Source organism: Monodon monoceros, unplaced genomic scaffold (assembly GCF_005190385.1).
Source record: "Monodon monoceros isolate NGI ecotype Baffin Bay Population unplaced genomic scaffold, NGI_Narwhal_1 Super_Scaffold_15, whole genome shotgun sequence".
In the NCBI taxonomy this organism is placed as follows: Eukaryota; Metazoa; Chordata; class Mammalia; order Artiodactyla; family Monodontidae; genus Monodon; species Monodon monoceros.
The window spans coordinates 7,063,379-7,086,695 of NW_021703771.1; the positions used below are offsets into that span (position 1 = coordinate 7,063,379).

At 44.7% G+C, this 23,317-nt stretch overlaps 1 protein-coding gene across 3 annotated transcripts in view; it reads left to right on the forward strand.

Annotated features, from left to right (window-relative positions):
- The first annotated feature begins 12,757 nt into the window (after window positions 1-12,757).
- SMAP1 (small ArfGAP 1) overlaps window positions 12,758-23,317 on the forward strand; it is a 148,740-nt gene continuing 138,180 nt past the window's right edge. The window contains exon 1 of one of the 3 annotated variants that reach the window (XM_029223444.1): window positions 12,758-13,090. In XM_029223444.1, coding sequence (XP_029079277.1) covers window positions 12,973-13,090 — 118 coding nt within the window. In that variant the 5' untranslated portion in view covers window positions 12,758-12,972. The remainder of the gene's footprint in view (window positions 13,091-23,317) is intronic. The other 2 variants (XM_029223443.1, XM_029223446.1) reach the window with 2 other exon arrangements.

A 23,317-nucleotide genomic window follows, 5' to 3' on the forward strand; every position in this document is an offset into this window, starting at 1 on the left:
GAAGCACGCACATGAACAGAGAAGGTATGCCTGGCGGCCGTGTGCGCACACTCAAGTTCAAGCCCACAGACATGACAGGTAGCAGCAATCCACTGATTTGCATTAAAGCATATTGGGGAGTTATTAGAATATTTCTAAGAGTTCAGAATTTCTGGGTTTGAAAACTACTGCAGCACTGCCAAGCACATTTCCATGGTATACATTTACATTTACGATTAGATTCAGACTTAACACAGAACTGATTTGTATGCAGGGTTAAAACTTTTTAGAAAAATTGTCCCACAAGAATCACCAGCTCTAGATGTACTAAAATTTACATTTCAAAATAATTTGTCAGAAATTTATCTCAATGTTGTCATAGCTTATAAAATACTTTTTTTAATTGAGGTATAGTTGATTTACAATGTTGTGTTAATTACTGCTGTACAGCAAAGTGATTCAGTCATATATATATATATATATATATATATATACACACACACACATTCTTTTTTTATATTCTTTTCCATTACGGTTTATCACAGGGTATTGAATAGAGTTCCCTGTGCTGTACAGTAGGACCTTGTTTTCTATCCATTCTATATATAAAAGCTTACATCTGCTCACCCCAGCCTCCCAATCCATCCCTCCCCCAACGCCCTCCCCCTTGCCAACCACAAGTCTGTTCTCTATGTCCATGAGTCTGTTACTGTTTTGTAGATAAGTTTATTTGTGTCATATTTTAGATTCCACATATAAGTGATACCATATGGTATTTGTCTTTCTCTTTCTGACTTACTTCACTTAGTATGATAATCTCTAGGTCCATCCATGTTGCTGCAAATGGCATTATTTCATTCTTTTTTAAGGCTGAGTAGTATTCTGTTGTATATATGTACCACATCTTCTTGTTTCCATGTCTTGGCTATTGTGAATAGTGCTGCTATGAACATAGGGGTGCACGTATCTTTTTGAATTATAGTTTCGTCTGGTTATATGCCCAGGAGTGGGATTGTTGGATCACATGGTAATTCTGTTTTTAGTTTTCTGAGGAATCTCCATACTGTTCTCCATAGTGACTGTATCAACTTACCTTCCCACCAACAGTGCAAGAGGGTTCCCTTTTCTCCACACCCTCTCCAGCATTTGTTATTTGTAGACTTTTTAATGATGGCCATTCTGACTGGTATGAGGTGGTGCCTCGTTGTAGTTTTGCTTTGCTTTCTCTAATAATTAATGATGTTGAGCATCTTTTCATGTGCCTATTGACCATCTGTTAAAATGCTCTTAAGAGCTAATAGTTGCATCAGCAGAAGGATCCTTCTCAAACTGAAGAATTAGCAAAAATTATTTGCCATCTTGCATTTGAAAAGAGCAACTGATGTTGCTTTCAATTATATCAATTGGAAATGAAGCTGCTGAGGGCAGAAACAGAGACACAGACGTAGAGAAGAAACGTATGGACACCATGGGGGGGAAAGCAGCGGCGGGTGGTGGTGGTGATGGTGGCGGGATGAATTGGGCGATTGGGATTGACATGTATACAATGATGTGTATAACATTGATGACTAATAAGAACCTGCTGTATAAAAAATAAATAAAAGAAAATTCAAAAAAAGAAAATGAAGCTGCTGAAAGTAAAAATTGTGCCAGCCTAATAAATGAACTTGTAGAAAAGTGAGCCGGAATAATCTTGTGATTAGAACGTCACATTAATAAAATATTGTCATGTATTATGTACAACTATGATACCAAAGATATTATTTTTTGCAATTTAAGTTTATGTTTTTATTCACCTGTCACTATTACTCCTAATATATATTGTCATTCATAAAATATTTTTAAAGGAAAAAGCTTTATATTTTAGTGCCTGTAACTGCACTTCTCTTCTTGCTTTCTAAAATTAGGGGCCCTGCATTTTCATTTTGTATTGAATCTTACAAATCATGTCGCTGAACCTGGGTACAAGGATGGGATGATGAGGGGGTCCAGGCCTCATATACTTGGTTTCTTTTATTCCTTCTGAAAAGTTAGAGGCAAGAAAATGGGGGTCATGGGGGAATAGAAGCAGGGTGGATTCTGAGTGTTGGCGCCAGGGAGAGTTTTAAAGGTTTAATATGTCAGGTGGGGAATCAGTAAGTCCAAGGGCTTTAAAATACTTTCAATATGATAATTTCTGTAAGGTGTTTTTTTTTTTTTTTTTTTTTTACTACAGCTATACTATTCATTTTATGGCCAGTCATAAAGAAAATTACATTTGGGAATTATCCTATCTCTGCCAAAACATTTGCTGGGTTTCATATCATGTTGTAAAAAGGGGAATAAAATTAGCTTGACTCGATATGAAATCCGTGGTGTGCTAGGATCTCATCTGCTGTAGGATGACAGAGAATCAGTGTAAAAGTGTGGTGTAAACTGTAAAGCCTTTTAGGTACTATAGTCATTACATTTAGTTTTAGTAAATGATCTATAAAATGTGAATTTTAAAAATGTATTTTTGTTTGTAAAAGTAGAATTTTCCAAATTATAAAATTGGCATATGCTCTTTGTTGAAAATTTGAAAATTTTGTCACATAGAGAAAAAGATTACTCAGAGGTCCTTCTTTCAAAACTTACTACTCTTATCATTTTGATATGTTTTCTTACAGATATTTCCTAGCAAATGAATTAGAATGCAATTGTGATCATATATTTACGTGTTATATAAATTCTTCATAAAAATCATTTTAATATTTATATGATTGCCCCTTGTGTTGCTCTGTCACACATGATTGATCCATTCACCTGTTGTGGGGCATTTAGGTTGTTTTCAACTTTTTTTTGTAATTTTATATAACTACCTGAAGATCCCTCATTAAATTTCATTGCAATTAAAATATTTCTAAAATTAAACTAAATTTAATCATATTCCATTTCTCTGCCTGTTGCTCCTTTCCCCCCCTTTTTAACAAGCACAGAAAAATGTGACCCACTGACCTATTTGAATCTTAGTTACTAAGACCACTGTGCGTAAAAAAAAATTATTCTTGGAAGGTGAAAAAACACTAAGGCTAACCTCACAGGAAATTACCTTTATGAACTTATTTTCTGTTATATGGCCTCTCAATTGAAATGCCTGAGAATTTCTTAGCAGGGAAGAAAGGCAAAGATTCAGGTATCGCATGATAGATGAATTAATTAATCAGAGGGTCCCTGACAGATATAATAAGCTGTTTCTGTCACCTCCAAACTATTTAAATGTAAGTAGGTCATTTGGAAGCACATTTAGAGTTTCCCAAATGACCACGCTAACTAGGAATGTCTCTCTCTCTCTCTCTCTCTCTCTCTCTCTCTCTTCAGCTCAGTCTAACCATACTGGCTGTTCCAGGAAATTTATTTTGTGGTCAGCAGACTTGAAAGAGTTAAAGCTCTTTGCAAACGCCCTGCTTGTATTTGGGATTCGTTTACTGTACAACAGGATCTGGCTGATTAGAGCTTCAGATCGGTCTGAAGAAAATTCTATGTTGCGTGCATCCCTGAGATGCCTGCTGTCTCACCAGGAGCCCGCGTGAAAATAGCTTGGTGGAGTAAACTTGTTTTCGTCTTTTTCTTGCCATGAGTTTCCCACAGAAGAGCTGGCCTTTTCTAAAATGAGGTCGACTAGCCATTTATGAGATTTGACAAGGGACTAATTGGTACTGTAAGTTGATTGGGAGCGTATCTATTCTTATTTAAAAAATCACCTATCAAGAAGCACTTGTTTGGCGGCTGGCTTGTCAAACGACGTTCCCCAACCGTGGCGTTAACTTGTGGCTGCTGCGTAGGGACACGAGTCTTTATCGCTGCTGGAAATCGGGCCCATCGCCGTCAGTGTCACTCCGCTACATGATCGGACATGGTTTTACAGGCTGAGGCAAGAGAGCACAGAAACCCTGACCTCTTGTTTTCACAGATGTGCCTTCCTTAATGTTTCAAGTTAGAGGCTAGGACCAAAATGCATTTGCAGGCCTTTCCTTTGAGGGTTGAGCACCATGAAGGTAGGAGCCACCTAAGGAGGCTTCATGGGGAAACCCAGGTGAGGATTAGATGTCTCTGTAGGGCTGCAGGAGGGGGAGGGGGAGTGTTACAGGCCGAGAGACCAAAACGAACGAACGCGTGACAGCTGGAAAGAGCCTGAAAGATGGGTGAAATCAGCCAGACAGAGAAGGCTGGGAGGAGTCTCCGGCAGAGGTCGTGGCAAGAGTGAAGCCCAAGTCGTATACCGGGTGAGAACTCCTTTAGACTGGCCTCGTTCTAGGTTCCTCAGGATAATACCGTGAATCTAGCTGCACAAGGCAGAAATCTCAGTCATTCTCCCCCTCGCCCCAGCTTTGAGATATAATTAACAATTTAAAATTGTATATATTTACGGGTCCAACTAGATGATTTGCTATATGTATACATTGTGAAATACGCACCATAATCTCATTAACCTATCCATCACCTCACGGAGTTCCCAATTTCTCTCTTCCTCCCTTTCGTTTTTGTGCTGATCGCATTTAAGTTCTACCCGCTTAGCAAATTTCAAACAGAACACAGTATCCTTAGCTAGAATCTCGTTGTTGCATGTTACATCTCCAGAACGTACTCACTTCAGGGTCGTTCCTGATCCCTCCTTCTCCCTTCCTGCCCCTGTTGTGCGTCACTAGGTCTCATTGATTTCACCTTCTCAATGCTTCTCCAGTCCACCCACCACTGACCATTTGCGTAAGCACCAGTCATCACCACCCCATCCAGACCTCCGCCAAGGATGCCTGACTGCTGCCCCCGTGCCTCCAGTCTACTCCCTCCCCTGCTGCCAGGAATGGTTGCTTCTCAGACATAAATCCGATCACGTCAGTCCTGGGTTTGAAACACTCCGATAACTTCCTATAGCTCTTGGGATGAAGACTGAAATGACAGTCGCGGCCAGAACGGCTGTGTCAATCTGAGCTCTCCAAGAATCAGCTGCTAGGATGGGATTAGACGTGAAAGATGTTCACTGGGGAGAATGCCTGTGAAGAGTAGAGGGGAGGGTGATAGGGAAGATGGGGTGCGCGGCTAGCCCCCCGACAGAGCGGGGTGAGGGCGCTCACAGTGGCGCCCACCCCTCCTCTGTCCAGGCAGCAGCCCGGGGGAAGCCTGGCCTCGGAGACCACAGCGGTGGGTCGGGAACAGCAACGGCTCACGTTGTGAGTCGGCTCTGCTCCCCCGTGGCCGGAACCCTGAGTCCTACACTTTCACGACCACCCCCAAGGCTCCCTGGCTGGTTCCCCAGCCTTGCTTGGCACCATGCTGCCACTTATGGTCTCATACTCTCCACATGTCTTTTGTTACTTCCTGGAACAATGGCTGCTATGTGTTTCCAACCCCTCCCCAACACAGACACCCATCTATGCCTATTAATCTTTTCTAAAAATTTATTTTATTCAAGTAGAGTGGATTTACAATGATCTGCCGATTTCTGCTCCACAGCAAAGTGACTCAGTTATACATGCATACATTCTGTTCTCAAATATTCCTTTCCATTGTGGTTTATCACAGGGTGTTGAATAGAGTTCCCTGTGCTCTACAGCAGGACCTTGCTGTTTGTGCATCCTGTGGACACTAGCTTACATCCGCTCACCCCAAACTCCCAGGCCCTCCTCCCCCACCCCCCTCTCCCTTGGCAACCGCAAGTCTGTTCTCTAGTCTGTGAGTCTTTTCTGCTTCATAGATAAGTTCACTTGTGTCCTGTTTTAGATTCCACGTGTAAGGGACACCGCATGGTGTTTGTCTCTCTCTGACTTCCTTCGCTGAGTATGATCCCCTCTGGGTCCACCCATGTTGCTGCGAATGTGTGCCTGTTAACCTTTTAGTTGTCAGCTCAGTTCTCTCTTTGCTTGGAGATTTCCATGACGGGGGCCAAATCTCCCTTTTTCATGCCCTCATGGCACTATGCTCCTTTCCTTCATAGCATTATTTGTGTCATTATTTGATTATTGTCTGTCCTCTCCACTAGACTGTGAGGTACTTAAGAAGAGAAAGCGTATCATTTTTACTCGGGGATATGTCTCTAGTGGCTAGCGTATAGTTGATGCTCAAAATAGTTCTGTGGAATGAGTGAATAATGAATGGATGGGTGGAAGAAAGGATGCTCAATGTACCTGCTGGTACCTTGGGCACTTTTGGTCTTTCGGGCTACTTTATCTGCCTGGAGCTGATGAAAAGTTGATGACCCTGCTCTTTGATGTGACCTCTGCAGAGTCTAAGAAAATGGCCTTGGGTGAATTAGGGTCAGGGAAAGAATGGAAACAAAGAGGCCCATCTGAGTGCGAGGGGCTGATGAACCGAATCACGGGAGACATTTTTAAGAAGAAATGAAGTGCATAGGTCATTCATTGGACATTTCCTTTCCCTGGAATGGATCAAAGGTGACTCTGAGGTCTGAAGTCAGGTGACTGGGCTCATGGAGATGCCAGTTCAGAGGCAGGAAGGCGGAAGGCAGGGCCCCAATTTGAAGACGCGGATTTCTGCATGCAGCCAGGCTCTCCCAGGGGACATGTTCAGTGGGCACTTGGAGATGTAGAATGCAGCTGGTGGGAGAGGCCTGAAGTCCACGGAGGGTCCCCTCTTCCGAGAAGCCAGCCACGGCCGCTGGGTTGCAGAGTCTGGGGGGTCTGGGTTGGGCTAGAGGGTAGGGCAGCTCGCCCACACCTGCACCTGGGGTGGCGGGGAACAGGGAGATGCCCGAGAGGCAGCACCATGGAGAGAAAGAAAGGTTGTTTGGGCATCTAACGAGCCGAGCAAACAGTCAGAGGAGCTCCCAGTGCAAAGTGGCCAGGCCGAGATGTAAATTCTGGGTGGGAGCTGATTGGCTGGAAGCTAGGGCTCCAGAGGAGATGGAAGGTTTGAAGAGGGTGATGGAAAAGAGACCCTGGAAAATTCTCTGAGCCCCTCAGGAGTGGCTTTCAAGGTCTGTAGCTCTGGCCACGAGCCAGGGTAGGACCTTTGTGCTAGTTCCTCAGAGTAGAAGTGCTGAGAGCAGAGTTTCAAGGAAGGAGAGGGGGAAATTCTCAGCACAGAATCAAGAATAATGGGAACAAATGAAACCAAATTATGCTCCGTATGGTATAAAGTCCCCCAATACCCTTTTTTCAATAGTCTTTCTATTGAGATATAATTTATGTGTAATGAAATGTAGAGCTCTTAGGGATATAGTTGAATGAGTGTTGGCAACACCTGTGTATATAACTACTACACCACCACCCTGATTAAGATGCAAAACATTTACATCACCCCAGAAACCCCCACCTGTGCACCCCACCCCTGCTCCCTCCCCAGACCACTATGGTTCTGATTTCTATTGCCCTATATTCATTTTGTATACATATATACATGTATCTTTTCTCTGCCATACACCAAGTGGTCTTTCCTCTCTTTGTGGGTGTCTATGTTGTGTTTATGTATTGCCGTGTGTGTGCGTGTGCATGTGCGTGTGTGTGTGTGTTCCTCTGGCCTCAGTACACTTGGCCTCTCTTTAACTCTCATCGTTGCTGGATCTAACTTTGTTCTACTGGTTTCCATCCTGGGGGGGCGGGTAGGGGAGTGTGTTGCACAGCTTATGAAGAGAGCAGGGCCTTAATGCCAGAAAGGACTGGAACACACATGCCAGTTATGCTACTTAATAGCTAGGCAACTTTCCACAAAGTACTCAACATCTCTGAGCCCCATTTTCTGGGCTGGTCGGTGAGAATTCCATTCTTCCTTCTAGGTGCATGGTAGGCTTGCACTGTTGGTCCCCCTGGGATTAGGAGGGGTCACGTGCTTGCGCTGGCCAGTGAGTTGAGAGTGGGAGCAGACATGTCATTCCTGGGGAGAAGCCTGTAAGACAGTCGCCGTCTTGCCTTTTCCCTGAAAGATGACAGAGTCGTCTGGTCTCTGAGTGAGAAGCACAGTTCCCACCAACCCGAGTCACACGTGTCATCACCATGTTGTTTGCAGTCATTAGGATTTGGGGGTTATTTATTGCTCGGCGTGAATTCGCCCATCCTGGCTGATGCTTCCCAGTACGAACAGTGAGATGGTAGGATTTACTGCCACGGTTGGTGTGGGGATTATCAGTGCCCAGCGGCTCTTACTACTCTCATCCCGTCCTCACAGCTCATAGCAGAGCCTCCACCCGCACCTCACACGTGGCTCACTCTTGCCCATGGCGCTCCAGCCAGATTCACTTCCTCACCCTGCCACTTTCCCTCTTTTACTGTGGAACACTGGCTCCATTGTGTTCAGACTCTCTAGATTGTTCCGCATCTTTTTCCTCCAACTGGAAACAGAATTTTAGAGCTGAAAGGGACCTCCCCTCTCTATGAATCTGCAGAAACAATCCTTCAACCTCACTCCCCAGCCACCAAGCATCCACAGACACCGTGACGTCCTAGACGCCATCAGTACCAGTTCTGTTCCTCCCTGAGAGCTGTCATAGACACTGTCTTCTCCAGCTGTCAACGTCCATCTCCTAAGAACGCCTGATCACCTCTGGCCCCAAGGAGCCTGTGGTCACTCGGCTGCCCCCACACTCAGCTCGGACACCTCCCTTCCTGCACCCTCCACGGTTCACGCTAGCACTGCTTCCTACCCATGTACCTACATCTTCTTCTCCTTTCTTTTCCCTTCTAACCATCTCCACCCCTACCTCAACAGTTTGTTGAAACACCAGGCAGTCAAAGCCCCCTGGGGAGCCTCAGCAGACCATTTGTCTTCTCTTGTTCCTGGCTAACGGCCAGTTATGCAGGAAAACAGTGAACGGTACAGACCTGTGACTGCATGCTGTGTGTGTTGCCTGAAACTGAAATAAGTGACTTTTCCGGAGCAGCTGGCATTCGTGTGCACCCTTACTTCTCAGAAACCCCTCCTCCCATGGCCTCTGGTTCTCTTCCTGGCCGCACTTCACCTCTCTCTTCAACGGTTCACCGTTCTCTGTCCACTCATTTAGCTGGCCATCCCCAGCGTTTTGTCCTTGGGACTCTTTTTTTTAAAAATAAAATTATTATTATTTTTAAATTTATTTTTGGCTGTGTTGGGTCTTCGTTGCTGCACATGGGCTTTCTCCAGTTGCAGCGAGCGGGGGCTACTCTTTGTTGCGGTGCGCGGGCTTCTCATTGCGGTGGCTTCTCTTGTTGCAGAGCACGGGCTCTAGGCGTGCGGGCTTCAGTAGTTGTGGCTCACGGGCTCCAGAGTGCAGGCTCAGTAGTTGTGGCGCACAGGCTTACTTACTCCGCGGCATGTGGGATCGAACCTGTGTCCCCTGCATTGGCAGGTAGATTCTTTTTTTTAATAAATTTTATTTATTTATTTATTTATTTTTGGCTGCATTGGGTCTTCGTTGCTGCGCGCGGGCTTTCTCTAGTTGCGGCGAGCGGGAGCCACTCTTCGTTGTGGTGCACAGGCTTCTCATTGCGGTGGCTTCCCCTGTTGAGGGGCACGGGCTCTAGGCGTGCGGGCTTCAGTAGTTGTGGCACACGGGCTCAGTAGTTGTGGCTCACGGGCTCCAGAGCACAGGTTCAGCAGTTGTGGCACATGGGCGTAGTTGCTCCGTGGCATGTGGGATCCTCCTGGGCCAGGGCTCGAACCCACGTCCCCTGCATTGGCAGGCGGACTCTCAACCACTGCACCACCAGGGAAGCCCTGGCAGGTAGATTCTTAAACACTGCGCCACAAGGGAAGTCCCGGGACTCTTTTGTCTACACTCTTTCTCCCAAGGAATCTCATCTACCCTATGGCTCCTACTACCATTTCAATGCAGATGATGCCCAATGACCAGCGCCAGATTCTCTTTAGACAGAGCTCTAGAAGTAGCTATGCGGAGTCCCATTAGACCTAGGGACACCTTAAACTGAACACGCCCTCAAGCAAATAACTTTTCTCCTCCGACCCCAAATCTGTGCCGTCCTTTCTATTTTGAGCTGGCTTAACGGCATTACCGTGTACCTGTCTCCCGACTTAGAAACCTCAGTGTTTTTCTCACCTGCTTCCTCTCGACCCCTACAAACAGCTGCCAAATCTTGATGCTTCTAATTTTAAAGCAACATTTTATTCTGTCTCTCCCAAACTCTATGCTACTGGCTTAAAATAGGCTCAGCATATCTTCTTTGGACTGTTTTTGCAACCCGGTCTGCAATCTGTTGTCCTGATAACATTTTCCCCCATCCACGTTATCTAGCTTGCCACTGTCATTACAGAAAACAAAGTTAGTCAGGTCTCAGTGTAAATGCTTCTGGAGGCTCTGTAAGCCCAGAGGGAAAATTTCCAACTATGTTGTTTGGCTACAAAGCTCTTAACCTCCTGGCCCATCTTCACCTTGATTCACATGCTAGGTTCCTGTCCCTCCCAGGCCCACTGCTTCCAGCACAGACGGTGCACTTTCCATATATATTTTGTTTCGAACTGTCCCCTTTCCTCCTCTCTACCCCTATTCACTTGAAAACTTCCTATATCTGTTAAAACCAAGTTTAAGCATCACGTACTTGGTGAAGCCTTCCCCAATTCTTCCAATTCCTCTACTGCTGTTCTGCTCCTTTGGCTCCCAGGGCACTTTAGATTTGCTGCAGACTACAATGTCGCTCTTCCTTCTTCTATTCACATGTTTGTCTCTCACCCTAGATAGACTGTAAGCATCTCATGGTCAGAGAACTGAATAAAAGTTGTTTAATAAATGTTGATATGTGAACGCAAAGTTGTTTTTGGTACCAGTCTCTTCTTTTCTTTTCTGTTCTTCTTACTACATCTGTAAAATGCAATCAACCTGAAGTTAGATTTTTCGTGCCTCTGGGCTCACCAGCTAGAGCAGGGCTGTTCAATCATATAGCCACCAGCCACATGTGGCCACTGAAACCCTGAAGTACAGCTAGTCCAAGGTGAAAGGAGCTGTAAGTGTAGAATACACACTGGATTTTGAAGACAATATGAAAAAGAGAATGTAAAAATATCTCACTAATAATTTTTTAAATTACTCACATGTTGAAATGATAGTATTTTGGATACACTGGAATAAATAAAATGTACTATTAAAATTAATGTCACCTGTTCCTTTTTCTATCTTTAAAGTGGCTACTAGAATATTTGAAAGTACATATGTGGCATGCATCATATTTCTATTAGACATTTCTGTACCCCTTCAATCCATCATGTAGATCATTTCTTGGTGGTAAGCCTGTCTTTTTTATCTTCTTCTTTCTTTTCTGAATCCTTGCAGTGGGAGAATTTTCTGGGGGAAAAGACACTAAAAAATAATGTTTAACTGGTTACTGCGGGACTGACTTTTCCAAAACACCCTCCCCCTTTTTCTCCATGCTACTCTCCTAGTTGAAGTATCTATAGGTTTTCTATTGTGAACTGCATCGAGGCCAGACTGCTTTGTCTGGTGTGGTAAGCCTCCTTCAATCCTGCTGCACCTGACTTAGCCAGCCTTGTCTCTCACTTATCCTAAGTAGCACCCTGTCCTTGCATCTGTTTTCCAAAAAGCTACTTGAAGTCTTCGTGTTTCTACGCCTGCTGGTCTTGCACAGAATCTCCCTTCCTGGCCCCCTTCTAAATCAAGCCAGCCTTCAAGACATGGCTCCTAACTTCCACCTCCCACATGAGTGTTTTTCTGTTTATTGGCACTCACCCTGATGTCCTCCTAGTTACTATTTGTTAGAGCCATGCAGTTTAAGCTGTAATTTGTTCATTTACTCGGCATCTGCACTGCCATCACCATTCAGTGTAATTCCACAAACATTTTTCTGTGTCAGAAATGGGGCTAGGTGAGCACTGGGGCGTGGGGTGGGGGGGCGGTGTCAGCTTTCTGCAGTGCCTGGGCTAGGAATTGGCCCTATGATGCACAGATTCCTGCCCAGGGCCTTTCTTAGCATCTGCCTCACCACAGGCAAGACCCATGTTTATTCTGATTCCATAAGCCCCATGTTAGAAATTGCTAATAAGCCACAACATGCCAAAACATTCACCCTCCCTCACCCAGGGTTCATATCTCACGGGCCTGAACTGGGCAGCTCTGGACTCCAATCAAGAGTGTCTTCTTTCCCTAGTGTTCTTCTTCTTGCACTAAAGGTCACTGTTGATCCAGCTTCTCCTTAAAGCGACACGGCCCAGGGCCTTTGGTTCCACGGCCACGCTCCCTCCCCTCCTTGTGGGAGGAAGGCCTTACTGCTTTGGGTCTGAACCTCAGCTCCTGCAAGCAGCAGCTCGTAACCTGGCCACGTACCCTCACTCCTCCGGGCCTCACGGTCCTCGTCTGCACCACGAGGAAAACACTATCAAGAGGGCTGTTAAAAGGATTAGACGACTTAACAGTTCGCGGCACAGAATAATCATCAATCAACGCTGGCCCTCAATACACGTCACATCCCCTACAATGTAAGAGGCGGTTTTGTCTATTTGATTCCATGCGGGTCTCTAGCTTCTAGGCCGGTGCCTGTTTCCAAAGTGCCCGTGAAGAAACGTTGAATGCATGAAAGAATCCACCCGATCACTTATTATTTCTGCCTTTCCAATGTCGTGCCGCAAGAGCAGAGGCAAGGAAGCACATGGAAAGGTCTTCCTTTAGCGGGTCGGACCCGAGGCCCCCAGCGATAACCGTATCTGCAAAGCGGGGAAGCCCATCGCGGGCAGCGCGCCGCGTCTTCCCGGAACAACGTGGGCGCAGGCCCGGAACTAAAGCACCCGTCTGGCCCGTTTCCCGGGAGGCCCGGCGCATGCGCAGAGCGCCGGCGCCCGTTCCTTCCTTCCGGCGGCGCCGCCCGGAAGCCTCGGCCCCGACTCCTCCCCCTCGCCGGCTCGGCTGTGGGTGCGGAGCCGGCCGGGTGAGGAGGCGGGTTAACGTTGGCGCTGTCGCCGCTGCTGCCGCCCCTCCTCCTGTTCCAGCCGCCGCCGCCGCTTCACGGCCGAGTTCTCGCGGCCCCGGCGGCGCCCGGCGTGTCCAGCTGCGCGGCCCGCACCCGCGTCCGCCCCGCCGCCGCGATGGCGACTCGCTCGTGCCGGGAGAAGGCGCAGAAGCTGAACGAGCAGCACCAGCTCATCCTGTCCAAGCTGCTGAGGGAGGAAGACAACAAGTACTGCGCCGACTGCGAGGCTAAAGGTAGCGCGGCGTGGCCTTCGGGGCGGGGTCGGGGCCCCTCAGCGACGCCCCGGCGTCCCGGGCACGGCCGGAGCGGGCGGCCGGGCAGGCGCCTCCGCGGGTGGGGCCGCCGGGCGGGCCGCGTCCTGAGCTCGGGCTGCGGCGCTGGGCGCCCGGGGCAGGGCTGACGGTGCGGTGGTCGGAGCGCACCGAGTACGGCAGCCGGGGCGGGCGATGAGGGTCGGAATTCATCCGTAGTGTGCTAGTCTGGTTTTTAGCCGGAACCAGGAGGAATTTCATTATGTGAGTCTCTTGGACGCTGGGCTTCTGTTCCTGAAGCCTTTAATTCGATTCTCTCCGACCACCTAGCTGGGGGGAGTATATATGTGGACACTGGTTTGTATGCCCCTTAAACGTTGCAGGTGCAGTTTCAAGATCCAGAGACGAGAAGAACCTAATTTTAGTTTGTTCAGTTGGAGGGCTTTTGCCTCAGCCTTTGAAATAGAGGCGCTATTTTTAGCCTGTATGTTTTGGCTTTGGAGATGTGATGTATATTTAATGTCTTATAAGTAATCAGAGTTTTTTAAAAACAAACCTGTCCTACGGCTTGGCAGTAAAATCTTGCTTATATGTAGGTTTGGTTGGTTTGGTGATAGATCGGGGGTTCTCCAGAGCAGCAGTCAGCCTTTGGGAACGTCATTTAATATTTCTGCACTGTTTGGCCTAGACCTTTCCTGAAGCTTTCCTGTTCTTCCTCGATAGTGTACAAATAAGTCACGTCTCAGTGGGCAGGTAATGTTTGATGAGACAGCCACACAGCATCGGCAGGTTCCTCTACTACAGCTCCTGGGCTACTGGGAGGTCCCGTGGCCAGACTGCAACTGGACCATTTGATGAGCACTTTTCAATATCATAGTAGGTCGATTGGACCAACCTTATATTTACCTTTCAGGTGATGAGTTGGAAACGCCTGACTATTGCACTAATATTTGTTTATCTGATATTGATTATGTGTGTGGTTTTTGGGGAATACTGTTCGGTACTGAGGCTCAGTTGCTCACTTACCACTGCACTAGTAAAACCCTGGAAAATGGGCCTTTGAAAGGCCCGAAAAAGGAAGGAGCTGAGGTTTTATAGTATGCATTTTGAGTAATAAGTAGCATAGTTAGATAGAGATGCTAGTAAGCATTACATCTCTTCATTAAAAGTTGAATAAGTTTCAGCAGTTACTTTCCTTTATGTATAGAAATCATTCAAAAATAATTTTTGTTCGAGTTTCTTTCCGCCAAAAGGTATTTTGTAAAATCAGATTTTCACTAATGCTTCCTAAAATAATTTATAGGTTTAAAAAAAGCCATTATTTACCACATGTTGACATTTCCATTTACTCTTTTTGGGGTGGGAGAAGGAGAATCAGGTACTTCTCAAATTAGGACCAAAACGTTACTTCTTCTGACTGGAGGCATAGGGAGCGTTAGTTTTGCTCACTAGTTGGATTGCCACTGAGGTCAGCAGATATGTATTGAATAGGTGTCTTTTTTATTTAGTTTTGTTTGGTCTTCTTTTTGTGGGTTTGTTTGTGTTTGAGAAGTGGAGAAGGTGGGAGAGAAGAGAGTAGTACCAAGTGCTCAAGGATGTGCTGTGAAAGGCGTGACCACCACAGTCATGATTTAGAAAGGTCACCACTTTTTCCTGTTGCTGATAAATCTAGAATAGTGTTAAAATGATCTAAATTATTTCACTGTTTTATCTTAATCCTTCAGGGGAAAACAAATTACAGTTCAAACCACTTGTTGGTTGAATGAGACTTGATTTCATAGTTGTCATAATTGAAAAAAATGACATGATTGGGCAGTTGCTATGAGTAAATATATTTTGTAAAGTTTTTGAGTCTTTGGTATGATCCAGCTCCATTAGGGAGCTCTCTTAGTGGAATTCTTGGCTTATTACATGATTTTGGATCCATTGTTATGTATGCCAGGTGACACAGTAAATGTAGGTAGTGGAATTCTGATTATATGTACTATTGGTTTTTTTTTTTTTTGCGGTACGCAGGCCTCTCACCGTTGTGGCCTCTCCCGTTGGCGGAGCACAGGCTCCGGACGCGCAGGCTCAGCGGCCACGGCTCACGGGCCCAGCCGCTCCACAGCCTGTGGGATCTTCCCGGACTGGGGCACGAATCCGCGTCCCCTGCATTGGCAGGCGGACTCTCAACCACTGCGCCACCAGGGAAGCCCATATATGTACTTTTAAAAGACATGCTAAAGGTCTTATTTTACAGCTCAGTTATTATAAAGCAGTTCCATATTGTATATATGAATTGATGCTCTCCTCACTGCCTAATAAACTATATCAAGCTTTTCATATACTTTGAAGCTACTTCCTAGTTAATTCAATTTTCTTTCTTAAAAAGAATGCCTCCTCCACTGCTCTTTGTACCAGAGCTAAAGTTTAGGGCTAGAGATCGCCCTATTCAGTTGCCTTTTACTAACCAGCAGAAGTCTGTCATTTGGGTTGTGGAATTTTCTTACTGAGTCACCAGTGTGTGCTTCCCCATTTGATAGTGTTTGGGAGGTAAGGAAGGAGAAAAGGATGGCATAGGTGCCAGTTTCCTGCTCTTGGTCCTACTCTTAGCAAATCTGTTGAGAGACTGGAGAATAGGACAGGTAGATGGTACCGCCTGTCCTCTCCCTGGCCTCCTTTGGGGCTCCGTGGGAGTTTGAAAGCAGTTCTGTTGCTTGCCGGTTGGTGGCGCTTCACGGAGCCGTGAGGATTTGGAGCCAGACCCTTGGCGACTTAAAAGTTTACTTTTCAGTGTTTAAAGTTTCGTTTGTGGTTAATGCTAGCTGTGATTCTGAGCACGTACGGGTTGGCATGAAAATGTGTCTAAGTTTTGGGGGGTCAGAAGCAGAAGGTGTTTGAACCCTAGAGACTGCCTGGTGTGGAGAGGTTAAGCTCTTGGCCCAGATCACCCACTCATTTCTTCACTCCAGACATCTTGACTTGAGGACACACTGCTGTGTGCTGTACTGGATTAGAGGACTGAACATGTTCCTAAGACCTGAAGGAGCTTGTTTAATAGGGGCTGCATTTTTGTGCATGAATAATTCCAAACCAGTGTGCCCAGTGTTAGAATAGTGGTTGTGATGAGTGCCGCCCTCGCCACTTACTTTGGGCTGCTCTTCTCCTTGCACCCTGACTTTTGTGCCTTGGTTGTCTTCGCAGCTCCTAGAATGCTGTCTCAGGGCCTTTGCATATGATGTTTCTTCTGCCTAGGAAGCTCTCTAACAAGTTTTTACCTGGTCAGTTTACCTATCTTCCAGTTTCTGCTTAAGTGTATCTTTAAGGGAAAGGATTCTCCTTGATCTTCCCAGGTTAGCCAAGGCTTCCGCTTATACATGTGAGACGCACCCTGAGTCCTTTATTACACTTAGCACAATTGTAATTAAACATTATTTGGGTAGTTATTGGGAAATCAGGGGTTGGGTTATAGCTTAAGAGGGAAGAGACCTCGTCTGTCTTGTTTTGCCTTGTAGGCCCAGCCCTTGGCACAGTGGGTGACATATGAGTTCATGCGACTCAGTAAATATCATTTGAAAGAGTGGATGTGAATGAGCACGGAGCTGAGGGCAGGCGGCAGGTGTGCGGACGTGAGTGCACATTTGGGCATGAAGACCAACCCGTTGGGAAAGACTCCCAGAAGCAGTCTCCTTTGATCCGGCTCTGAACGTGGGTGGGACTTCATCTACCAGGTGGAGAAGGAATTAAAGGGCACAGTCAGGTATATAAAACAACATGAGAGGTTTCCGTACAACCCTTTTTTAGGTAAAGTGTTTTTAAGTATGCTCAGCTTTGGTGGTGGCAGGTCAGAGGAAGAGCTGGAGTGGTGAGAGTTGGCTGGCAAGTCACCTGGTTGTAACAGTGGTCCCGGCAAGAGTGTAAGAGGACCTGAACTCTCTTAATGTGAATGTACCGTAAGTCAGACCACAGGGCAGGAAACAGAACCACCGTAGCTGTCATATAATTTCTATTAAGGAATAGGCCGCTCACAGCATCGTTGAAAGGGCTGGAGGAACAAAAGTCAGGGAGCCACTACTGGACTTCTGGTTTCAAGGGCACACGCTGTTGCCCCTGCCACCGCTGCCCTGCTGCTTCTCCCCCCCGAACTGATCGGAGAACCAGGACTGAGGCTGCTGCGGCTAGTGTCTGTTGGATGTTTTTGTCGGTTGCCCTGACTGTAGAAAGATGGCCTCTGCTGCGCTTGTGCCTTCCACGTGCAGGCCACTGGCCGACCTCATTGATATCCAGTCCCTTGCCTTCAAGGGAGCCTTTTAGCTTTCTAGCCTCTTCACAAATTAGAAACGTGAAATGGAGATTGTGAGGCCCAGTCCTAGAGTCCACTGTGGGTAGCTGAGGACGGGGAACATTTTTCATTAAGTGTTTGATACTTAAGAGTTCTTATATAAACCTATTTTAAAGTAATTTTCAGGGCTTCCCTGGTGGCGCAGTGGTTGAGAGTCCGCCTGCCGATGCAGGGGACATGGGTTCGTACCCCGGTCCGGAAGGATCCCACGTGTCGCGGAGCGGCTGGGCCCGTGAGCCATGGCCGCTGAGCCTGTGCGTCCGGAGGCTGTGCTCCGCAACGGTAGAGGCCACGACAGTGAGAGGCCCGCGTACCGCAAAAAAAAAAAAAAAAAAGTAATTCTTATTAAAAAGTAAAGTTCACCTTGAGGTGTTTATGATGATGTTGATGCTTGTAGGATAAATTCATGTAAACAGAAGTCTGTGATTATAATTCATCTAAAGAGACCTGCCAAGCTAAAAGTTCCCCCAGAATGCTAGGGGAACTTAAGTCTTACGGGTCCGTTTGTATAATTCTGTGGATCCCGAGGTTTTCCCTGATGATTATGTGCAGAGTTCTGGTGTTGGAGCTGCGATGGGAACCACGGGTCTCTCTGACTCATCAGTTTATAACTTTGGCTGCATGTGGTCCCCTGCTTTTTTCCTCCCAATACTACTTCTTTGTCTTTTTTTAAGATTAAAATGTTCTTTCACTACTAGATTTCATTAATTAAGTAAATTTACATCTCCTTAATTCTTGCTGTACAAGATACGTATATTGCCCTTACTGACCTGTACAGACTTGAACGCATGCTTTCTATAAGGCAAAGTCAGATATTTGATATTGTAATTATATACTGACTACATTATAAACTCAAGCCTTTTCCTCCTGCTGCTGCTGCTACTGCTAGTGTTTTCCCTGGATAGAATCAACTCATTTTTCTCTCCATTTCTCAATAGGAAAAGATCAAAGAAACTTGGAGGCCATTTTGTTTAAGTTGTAGTTATTATCGAAAGTGTTGCCTGCCTTACATTCTGACCACTTTAAAGAGTTGATTTAACAGACTTAAATTTTGTTGGTAAGTCAGTATTTTCTGGTCACTGCAAAGATTAAGCATCATGTCAGGTACTGTCAAGCGTGCTAAAAAGTTTTGCATGTGGCACACAAAGTAGTTAGGGATCTCAATAGATACGAAACAATGATCAGTTAAATACTAATCTATTTGTAGATTATAAGTTCATTAAAAATGTAATATGGGGAGAACTCACTGTGACTTGGAGAAGGTAAAACTGTAAGGTTGGAAGTTCAAATAAAAAAAGCAAATAATATTACATATATACAAATAAATTATATAGTGCTTCCTTCTTGCCAGGCACTGGTGTGATCATATATTTTACACGTGTTAATTAACATGTATAATAAATCCGCAAAACAATCTTTTGAGGTAGGTAATATTATTCTGTCTTACAAATGAGGAAACTGAGGCACACAGAACTTAAGTAACTTTCCCAAGGCCATACAGCTCGGAAGTGGTAGAGCCAGGAAGATTTTTTTTTTTGGCTGCACCGTGTAGCATGTGGGGTCTTAGTTCTCTGAACAAGGATCAAACCCGTGCCCCCTGCAGTGGAAGCGTGGAGTCCTAATCATTGGACTGCCAGGGAAGTCCCAGGAATTTTTTCATTAAAATTTTTTTGGTGGCTACCATGTATTTCAAGCACTTTTCTAGGAGCTGGGAATGAATCAAGGAGCAGGTAGATGAGGTCCATTTTAAAGGATCTGTTGGTCTGTTGGAAGCAGGACTGATTGCAAGGTCGGCCCCTGGCTGGCATCGGGCCAGGGGGTGGGGGTGGGGTTTGGATTTGGGAAGGGTCTCACCGCCCTAAGTGATGAGCCAGTCACTGTGGCTAAACTCTTCATACAAATAGTGTGATTCATGCTGAACACCTGCCTTCCTTTTGGGAGTCTGGAAATGGCATGTGTGGTAGACAAGCCCCTGGGCAAAACCCCTTGGCATGGAGTCTCTAGTGAGCTTCCCTGGTTGGTGACACTTCACACCTGTTGTGAGAACTCATTGCTGAGAAGCATATTCAGTGCAGCTCCACTGGAAGGGGACACCTGCACGTCTGTGCCCGATTTCTCCGCGACTTCGCTCCTTGTACCTTTTCCTTTTGCCAGCACGCTTGGTGGCCTTCTGCTGTAATAAATCACAGCCACGAATACAACTGTACTGTACGTAGAGTCTTGTGAGTCCTCTTAGTGAATTACCAAACCTGAGGGTGGTCTTGGGAACCTCCCAACATAGTTGATAGTGTGTATTTTCCTCCAGTATGTTAAGAGACCATGTCGTCTCAGCTTATCTCAGTTTGGTCTAGAGCCCAGCCTGGGGGTGCAGCCCAGAGGAGCAGGTGTGAGCGTTAGGGGAAATTCCGACTTTACTGGGATGAGATAGAGGTGGGAATCTGGACTGTAGAGTCAAGATTTTGAACCCAGGAGATCTAGCTCCAGAGTGTATGTTGTTAACTGCATGTTCCCTGCTTGAAAGAAAACATATGCTTTTGTAGTTGAAATTCTTGATAGAAGAGGTTAATTTGGGGAAGAGATTACCACCTTCAAGCTGACTTAAGGTATTTCTCAGAGAGATTATTGCCAAATGTATGCAAATGTGGACAGTGTTTAGTAAAGCCGGGTGTGAGTCTTAACAAGCTTTGCCTCTAACTTGCTTGGTGAACCTGTCCTTGTTGAGCCTTACTGCAAAGATTTATTTCATCTCCCCCATGGTCTGTGTTATTTCCTGAATTCCCTACTTGTGGTCACTTCTATGTCAGTATTTACTATTATTGTTAATTTTAAAAAATTCTATTTTTGAGGGTGTATAATTATTATTGAGGGCATGAAATAGTTTGGGGTCTTATTGAACTTTGGATCATGATCAAACCTTTATACTGTTTAAAAACTTTTCAATGATGACTTAGGTCTTGCTGAGCAAATTTACTTGGTATTAGTTTTAATTATCTCAAGGCATATCATGTAACTAACAGGAATATTCTTCACTGGTTGAGAGGTCCTGTTTTGTGGAATGTTTTCATTTTAATGCTTTCTTGGAGTAGAGTAAAATCAAAGAAATACCCCCTCTTCCAGTCAATTACTAAAGCCAAGACATGGTTTCATTCATCATTTTAAAGAAAAAACCTATAGGTATATTACATTTTCAATTACTTGTGTACATTTATCAACGTCAGTATTTTTTGCCTAAGGTGTTAGGTGGAGTTTTGTTAACTCTGAATGGCATTTAGCTATAGTATCATATAGAAATGATTTTTTTGAAAATATTTTACTTGAAACAGAGCTTTAGATGAGGTGCTGTTGGAAATATGTGCTAATTTCTTGTTCACATGTATTTTGAGTGGTAAACGTGAGGACTCTGAGGGTCCAGAGGGGAGAGAATTATAAGCTTTCTAGTAATCTTCTATTCTCTTCGACATCCTCCTCTCCCCAACAGCTTTTGGTCTTCGTTTTATAAGAGATCCAAGTGATTGCTTCTAAGAGTGATTGATAACAGACCTTCAGATGTCTGCCGTTGATCTTTTGTAAAGAGTGCGTTTCAAGGACCAATGATCATCTTGAACTCAAACTTAAAAAGAAAATAAAAGGAATTTTTAAAATTGTGTAGCAGATCGTATTTAGGATAGCTTTATCTTCCAATATAAGAAAATCTATAAAAAATTGTGGTTTAGTCTGGACTTTTTCTTAAAAAATTGAAGTATAGTTGATTTACAGTATTGTATTAGTTTCAGGTGTACAGCAGAGTGATTCAGTTATACATATGTATATTTTTTCAGATTATTTTCCATTATAGGTTATTACAAGGTGTTGAATTTAATTCTTGTGCTATACAGTAAATCCTTGTTTTTTATCCATTTTATATAAAGTGGTTTGCATCTGTTAATCCCATAATTCGAACTTGTCCCTCCCCCACCCTTTAGTGACCATATGCTTGTTTTCTGTGTTTCTGAGTCTGTTTTTTATATAGATTCATTTGTGCTACTTTTTATTTTTTAGTTATTATTTTTTGGCCGCACCGCACAGCTTGTTGGATCTTAGTTCCCCAACCAGGGATTGAAACTGTGTCCTCGGCACTGAAAGCGCGAGTCCTAACCACTGGACCACCAGGAAATTCCCAATTTGTGTTTTTTATTTTTCAGATTCCCCATATAAGTGATGTTATATATTTGTCCTTGTCTGACTCACTTCACTAAGTGTAATCTCTAGGTCCATCCATGTTGCTGCAAGTGGCAATATTTCATTCTTTTTTTGGTTGAGTAATACGGTCTAGATTTTTTTTTAGTTCATGCATTTCTACTCTTGAAAGTTGCTTTTAGTGTAGGGTGGTGATGGTGCACGGTGCCAAAAAACTAGCAGAAGTGTGTTTATTGAAGTGAAATGATCATTCCTGGTATATTAATTTCCTGTTGCTGATATTACAAATTATCACAAACTTAGTGACTTAAAGCAACACAAAGTTATCATCTTATAGTTCTGGAGGTTAGAGTCCAGAAAGAGTCTTACTGAGCTAAAATTAAAGGTGTTTCTTCTGGAGGCTGTAGGGGAGAATCTGTTTTCCTATCTTTTCCAGCTTCTAGAGGCTACCTGAGATGTTTGCCTCCTCACGCCTTTCCTCCATCTTCAGGGTGTCATCTTCAGATCCTTTCTCTCTGCCTCTCTGCTTCCGTCATTGCTGTGATTACATTGACTTTACCTAGATAATTCAGGAGAACACCAGTGTCCTTAATTATTCCTGCAAAGTTTCTTTTGCCGTGGAAGGTGACATATTTACAGATCCAGGTATTGGACATCTTTGGGGCCATTATTCTGCTTACCACAAGTGAATTTGTGATAAAGTTGTATATTGAACCTAGATTTTTATAATAGGTACTGCTCTGGATGTACTTAAGAGGGCATAGGGTGGTGAAGTGAGTACAGTTTAAATTAGCCATTCTCACAGAAATTATTCTTAAAATCTCATATGCACACAAGAGTCATTTAACGAACTCTTTGCAACATGACCATTTATGTAGAAAATCCTTAGAAATTTATAAAAAAGGTATTAGAACCAGTAATTGAGTTTTCAAGGTTGCAGGAATCAAGGTGATTATAGAAAAATTAACTATTTCTATATACCAGCAACAAACAGTTGGTAAGTTGAAATAAAACTTACCATTTGCAATTGTAAAAAAATATGAAAACTTAGTGATAAATTTAACAAAATATATGCAAGACTTGTATGCTGAAAACTACCACAGATTGCTGAGAGAAATTAAAGAATACCTAAAGAAATGGAGAGATGTACCATGTTTGTGGATTAGAAGACACAATCTTTTTAAGATTTTAGTTCTCTCCACATTAATCTGTAGATTCAATATGATCCCAGTAAAAATCTTAGAAGGTTTTTTTGGTAGAAATTGATAAGTTGATTCTAAAATTTATAATGAAATGCAAAGGAGACCCCCAAATCTGAACAATTTTGAAAAAGCAAAAGAACACTGGGTTTCTTACACAACCTGTCTTCAACAATTAATAAAGCTACTGGGCTTCCGTGGTGGCACAGTTGGTAAGAATCTGCCTGCCAATGCAGGGGACATGGGTTCGAGCCCTGGTCCGGGAAGATCCCACATGCCGTGGAGCAACTAAGCCCCTGTGCCACAACTACTGAGCCTGCGCTCTAGAGCCCGTGAGCCACAACTACTGAACTCACATGCCACAACTACTGAAGCCCGCGCACCTAGAGCCCGTGCTCCGCAACAAGAGAAGCCACTGCAGTGAGAAGCCCGCACACCTCAACGAAGAGTTGCCCCCGCTCGCCACAACTAGAGAAAGCCCGCACGCAGCAACGAAGACCCAACACAGCC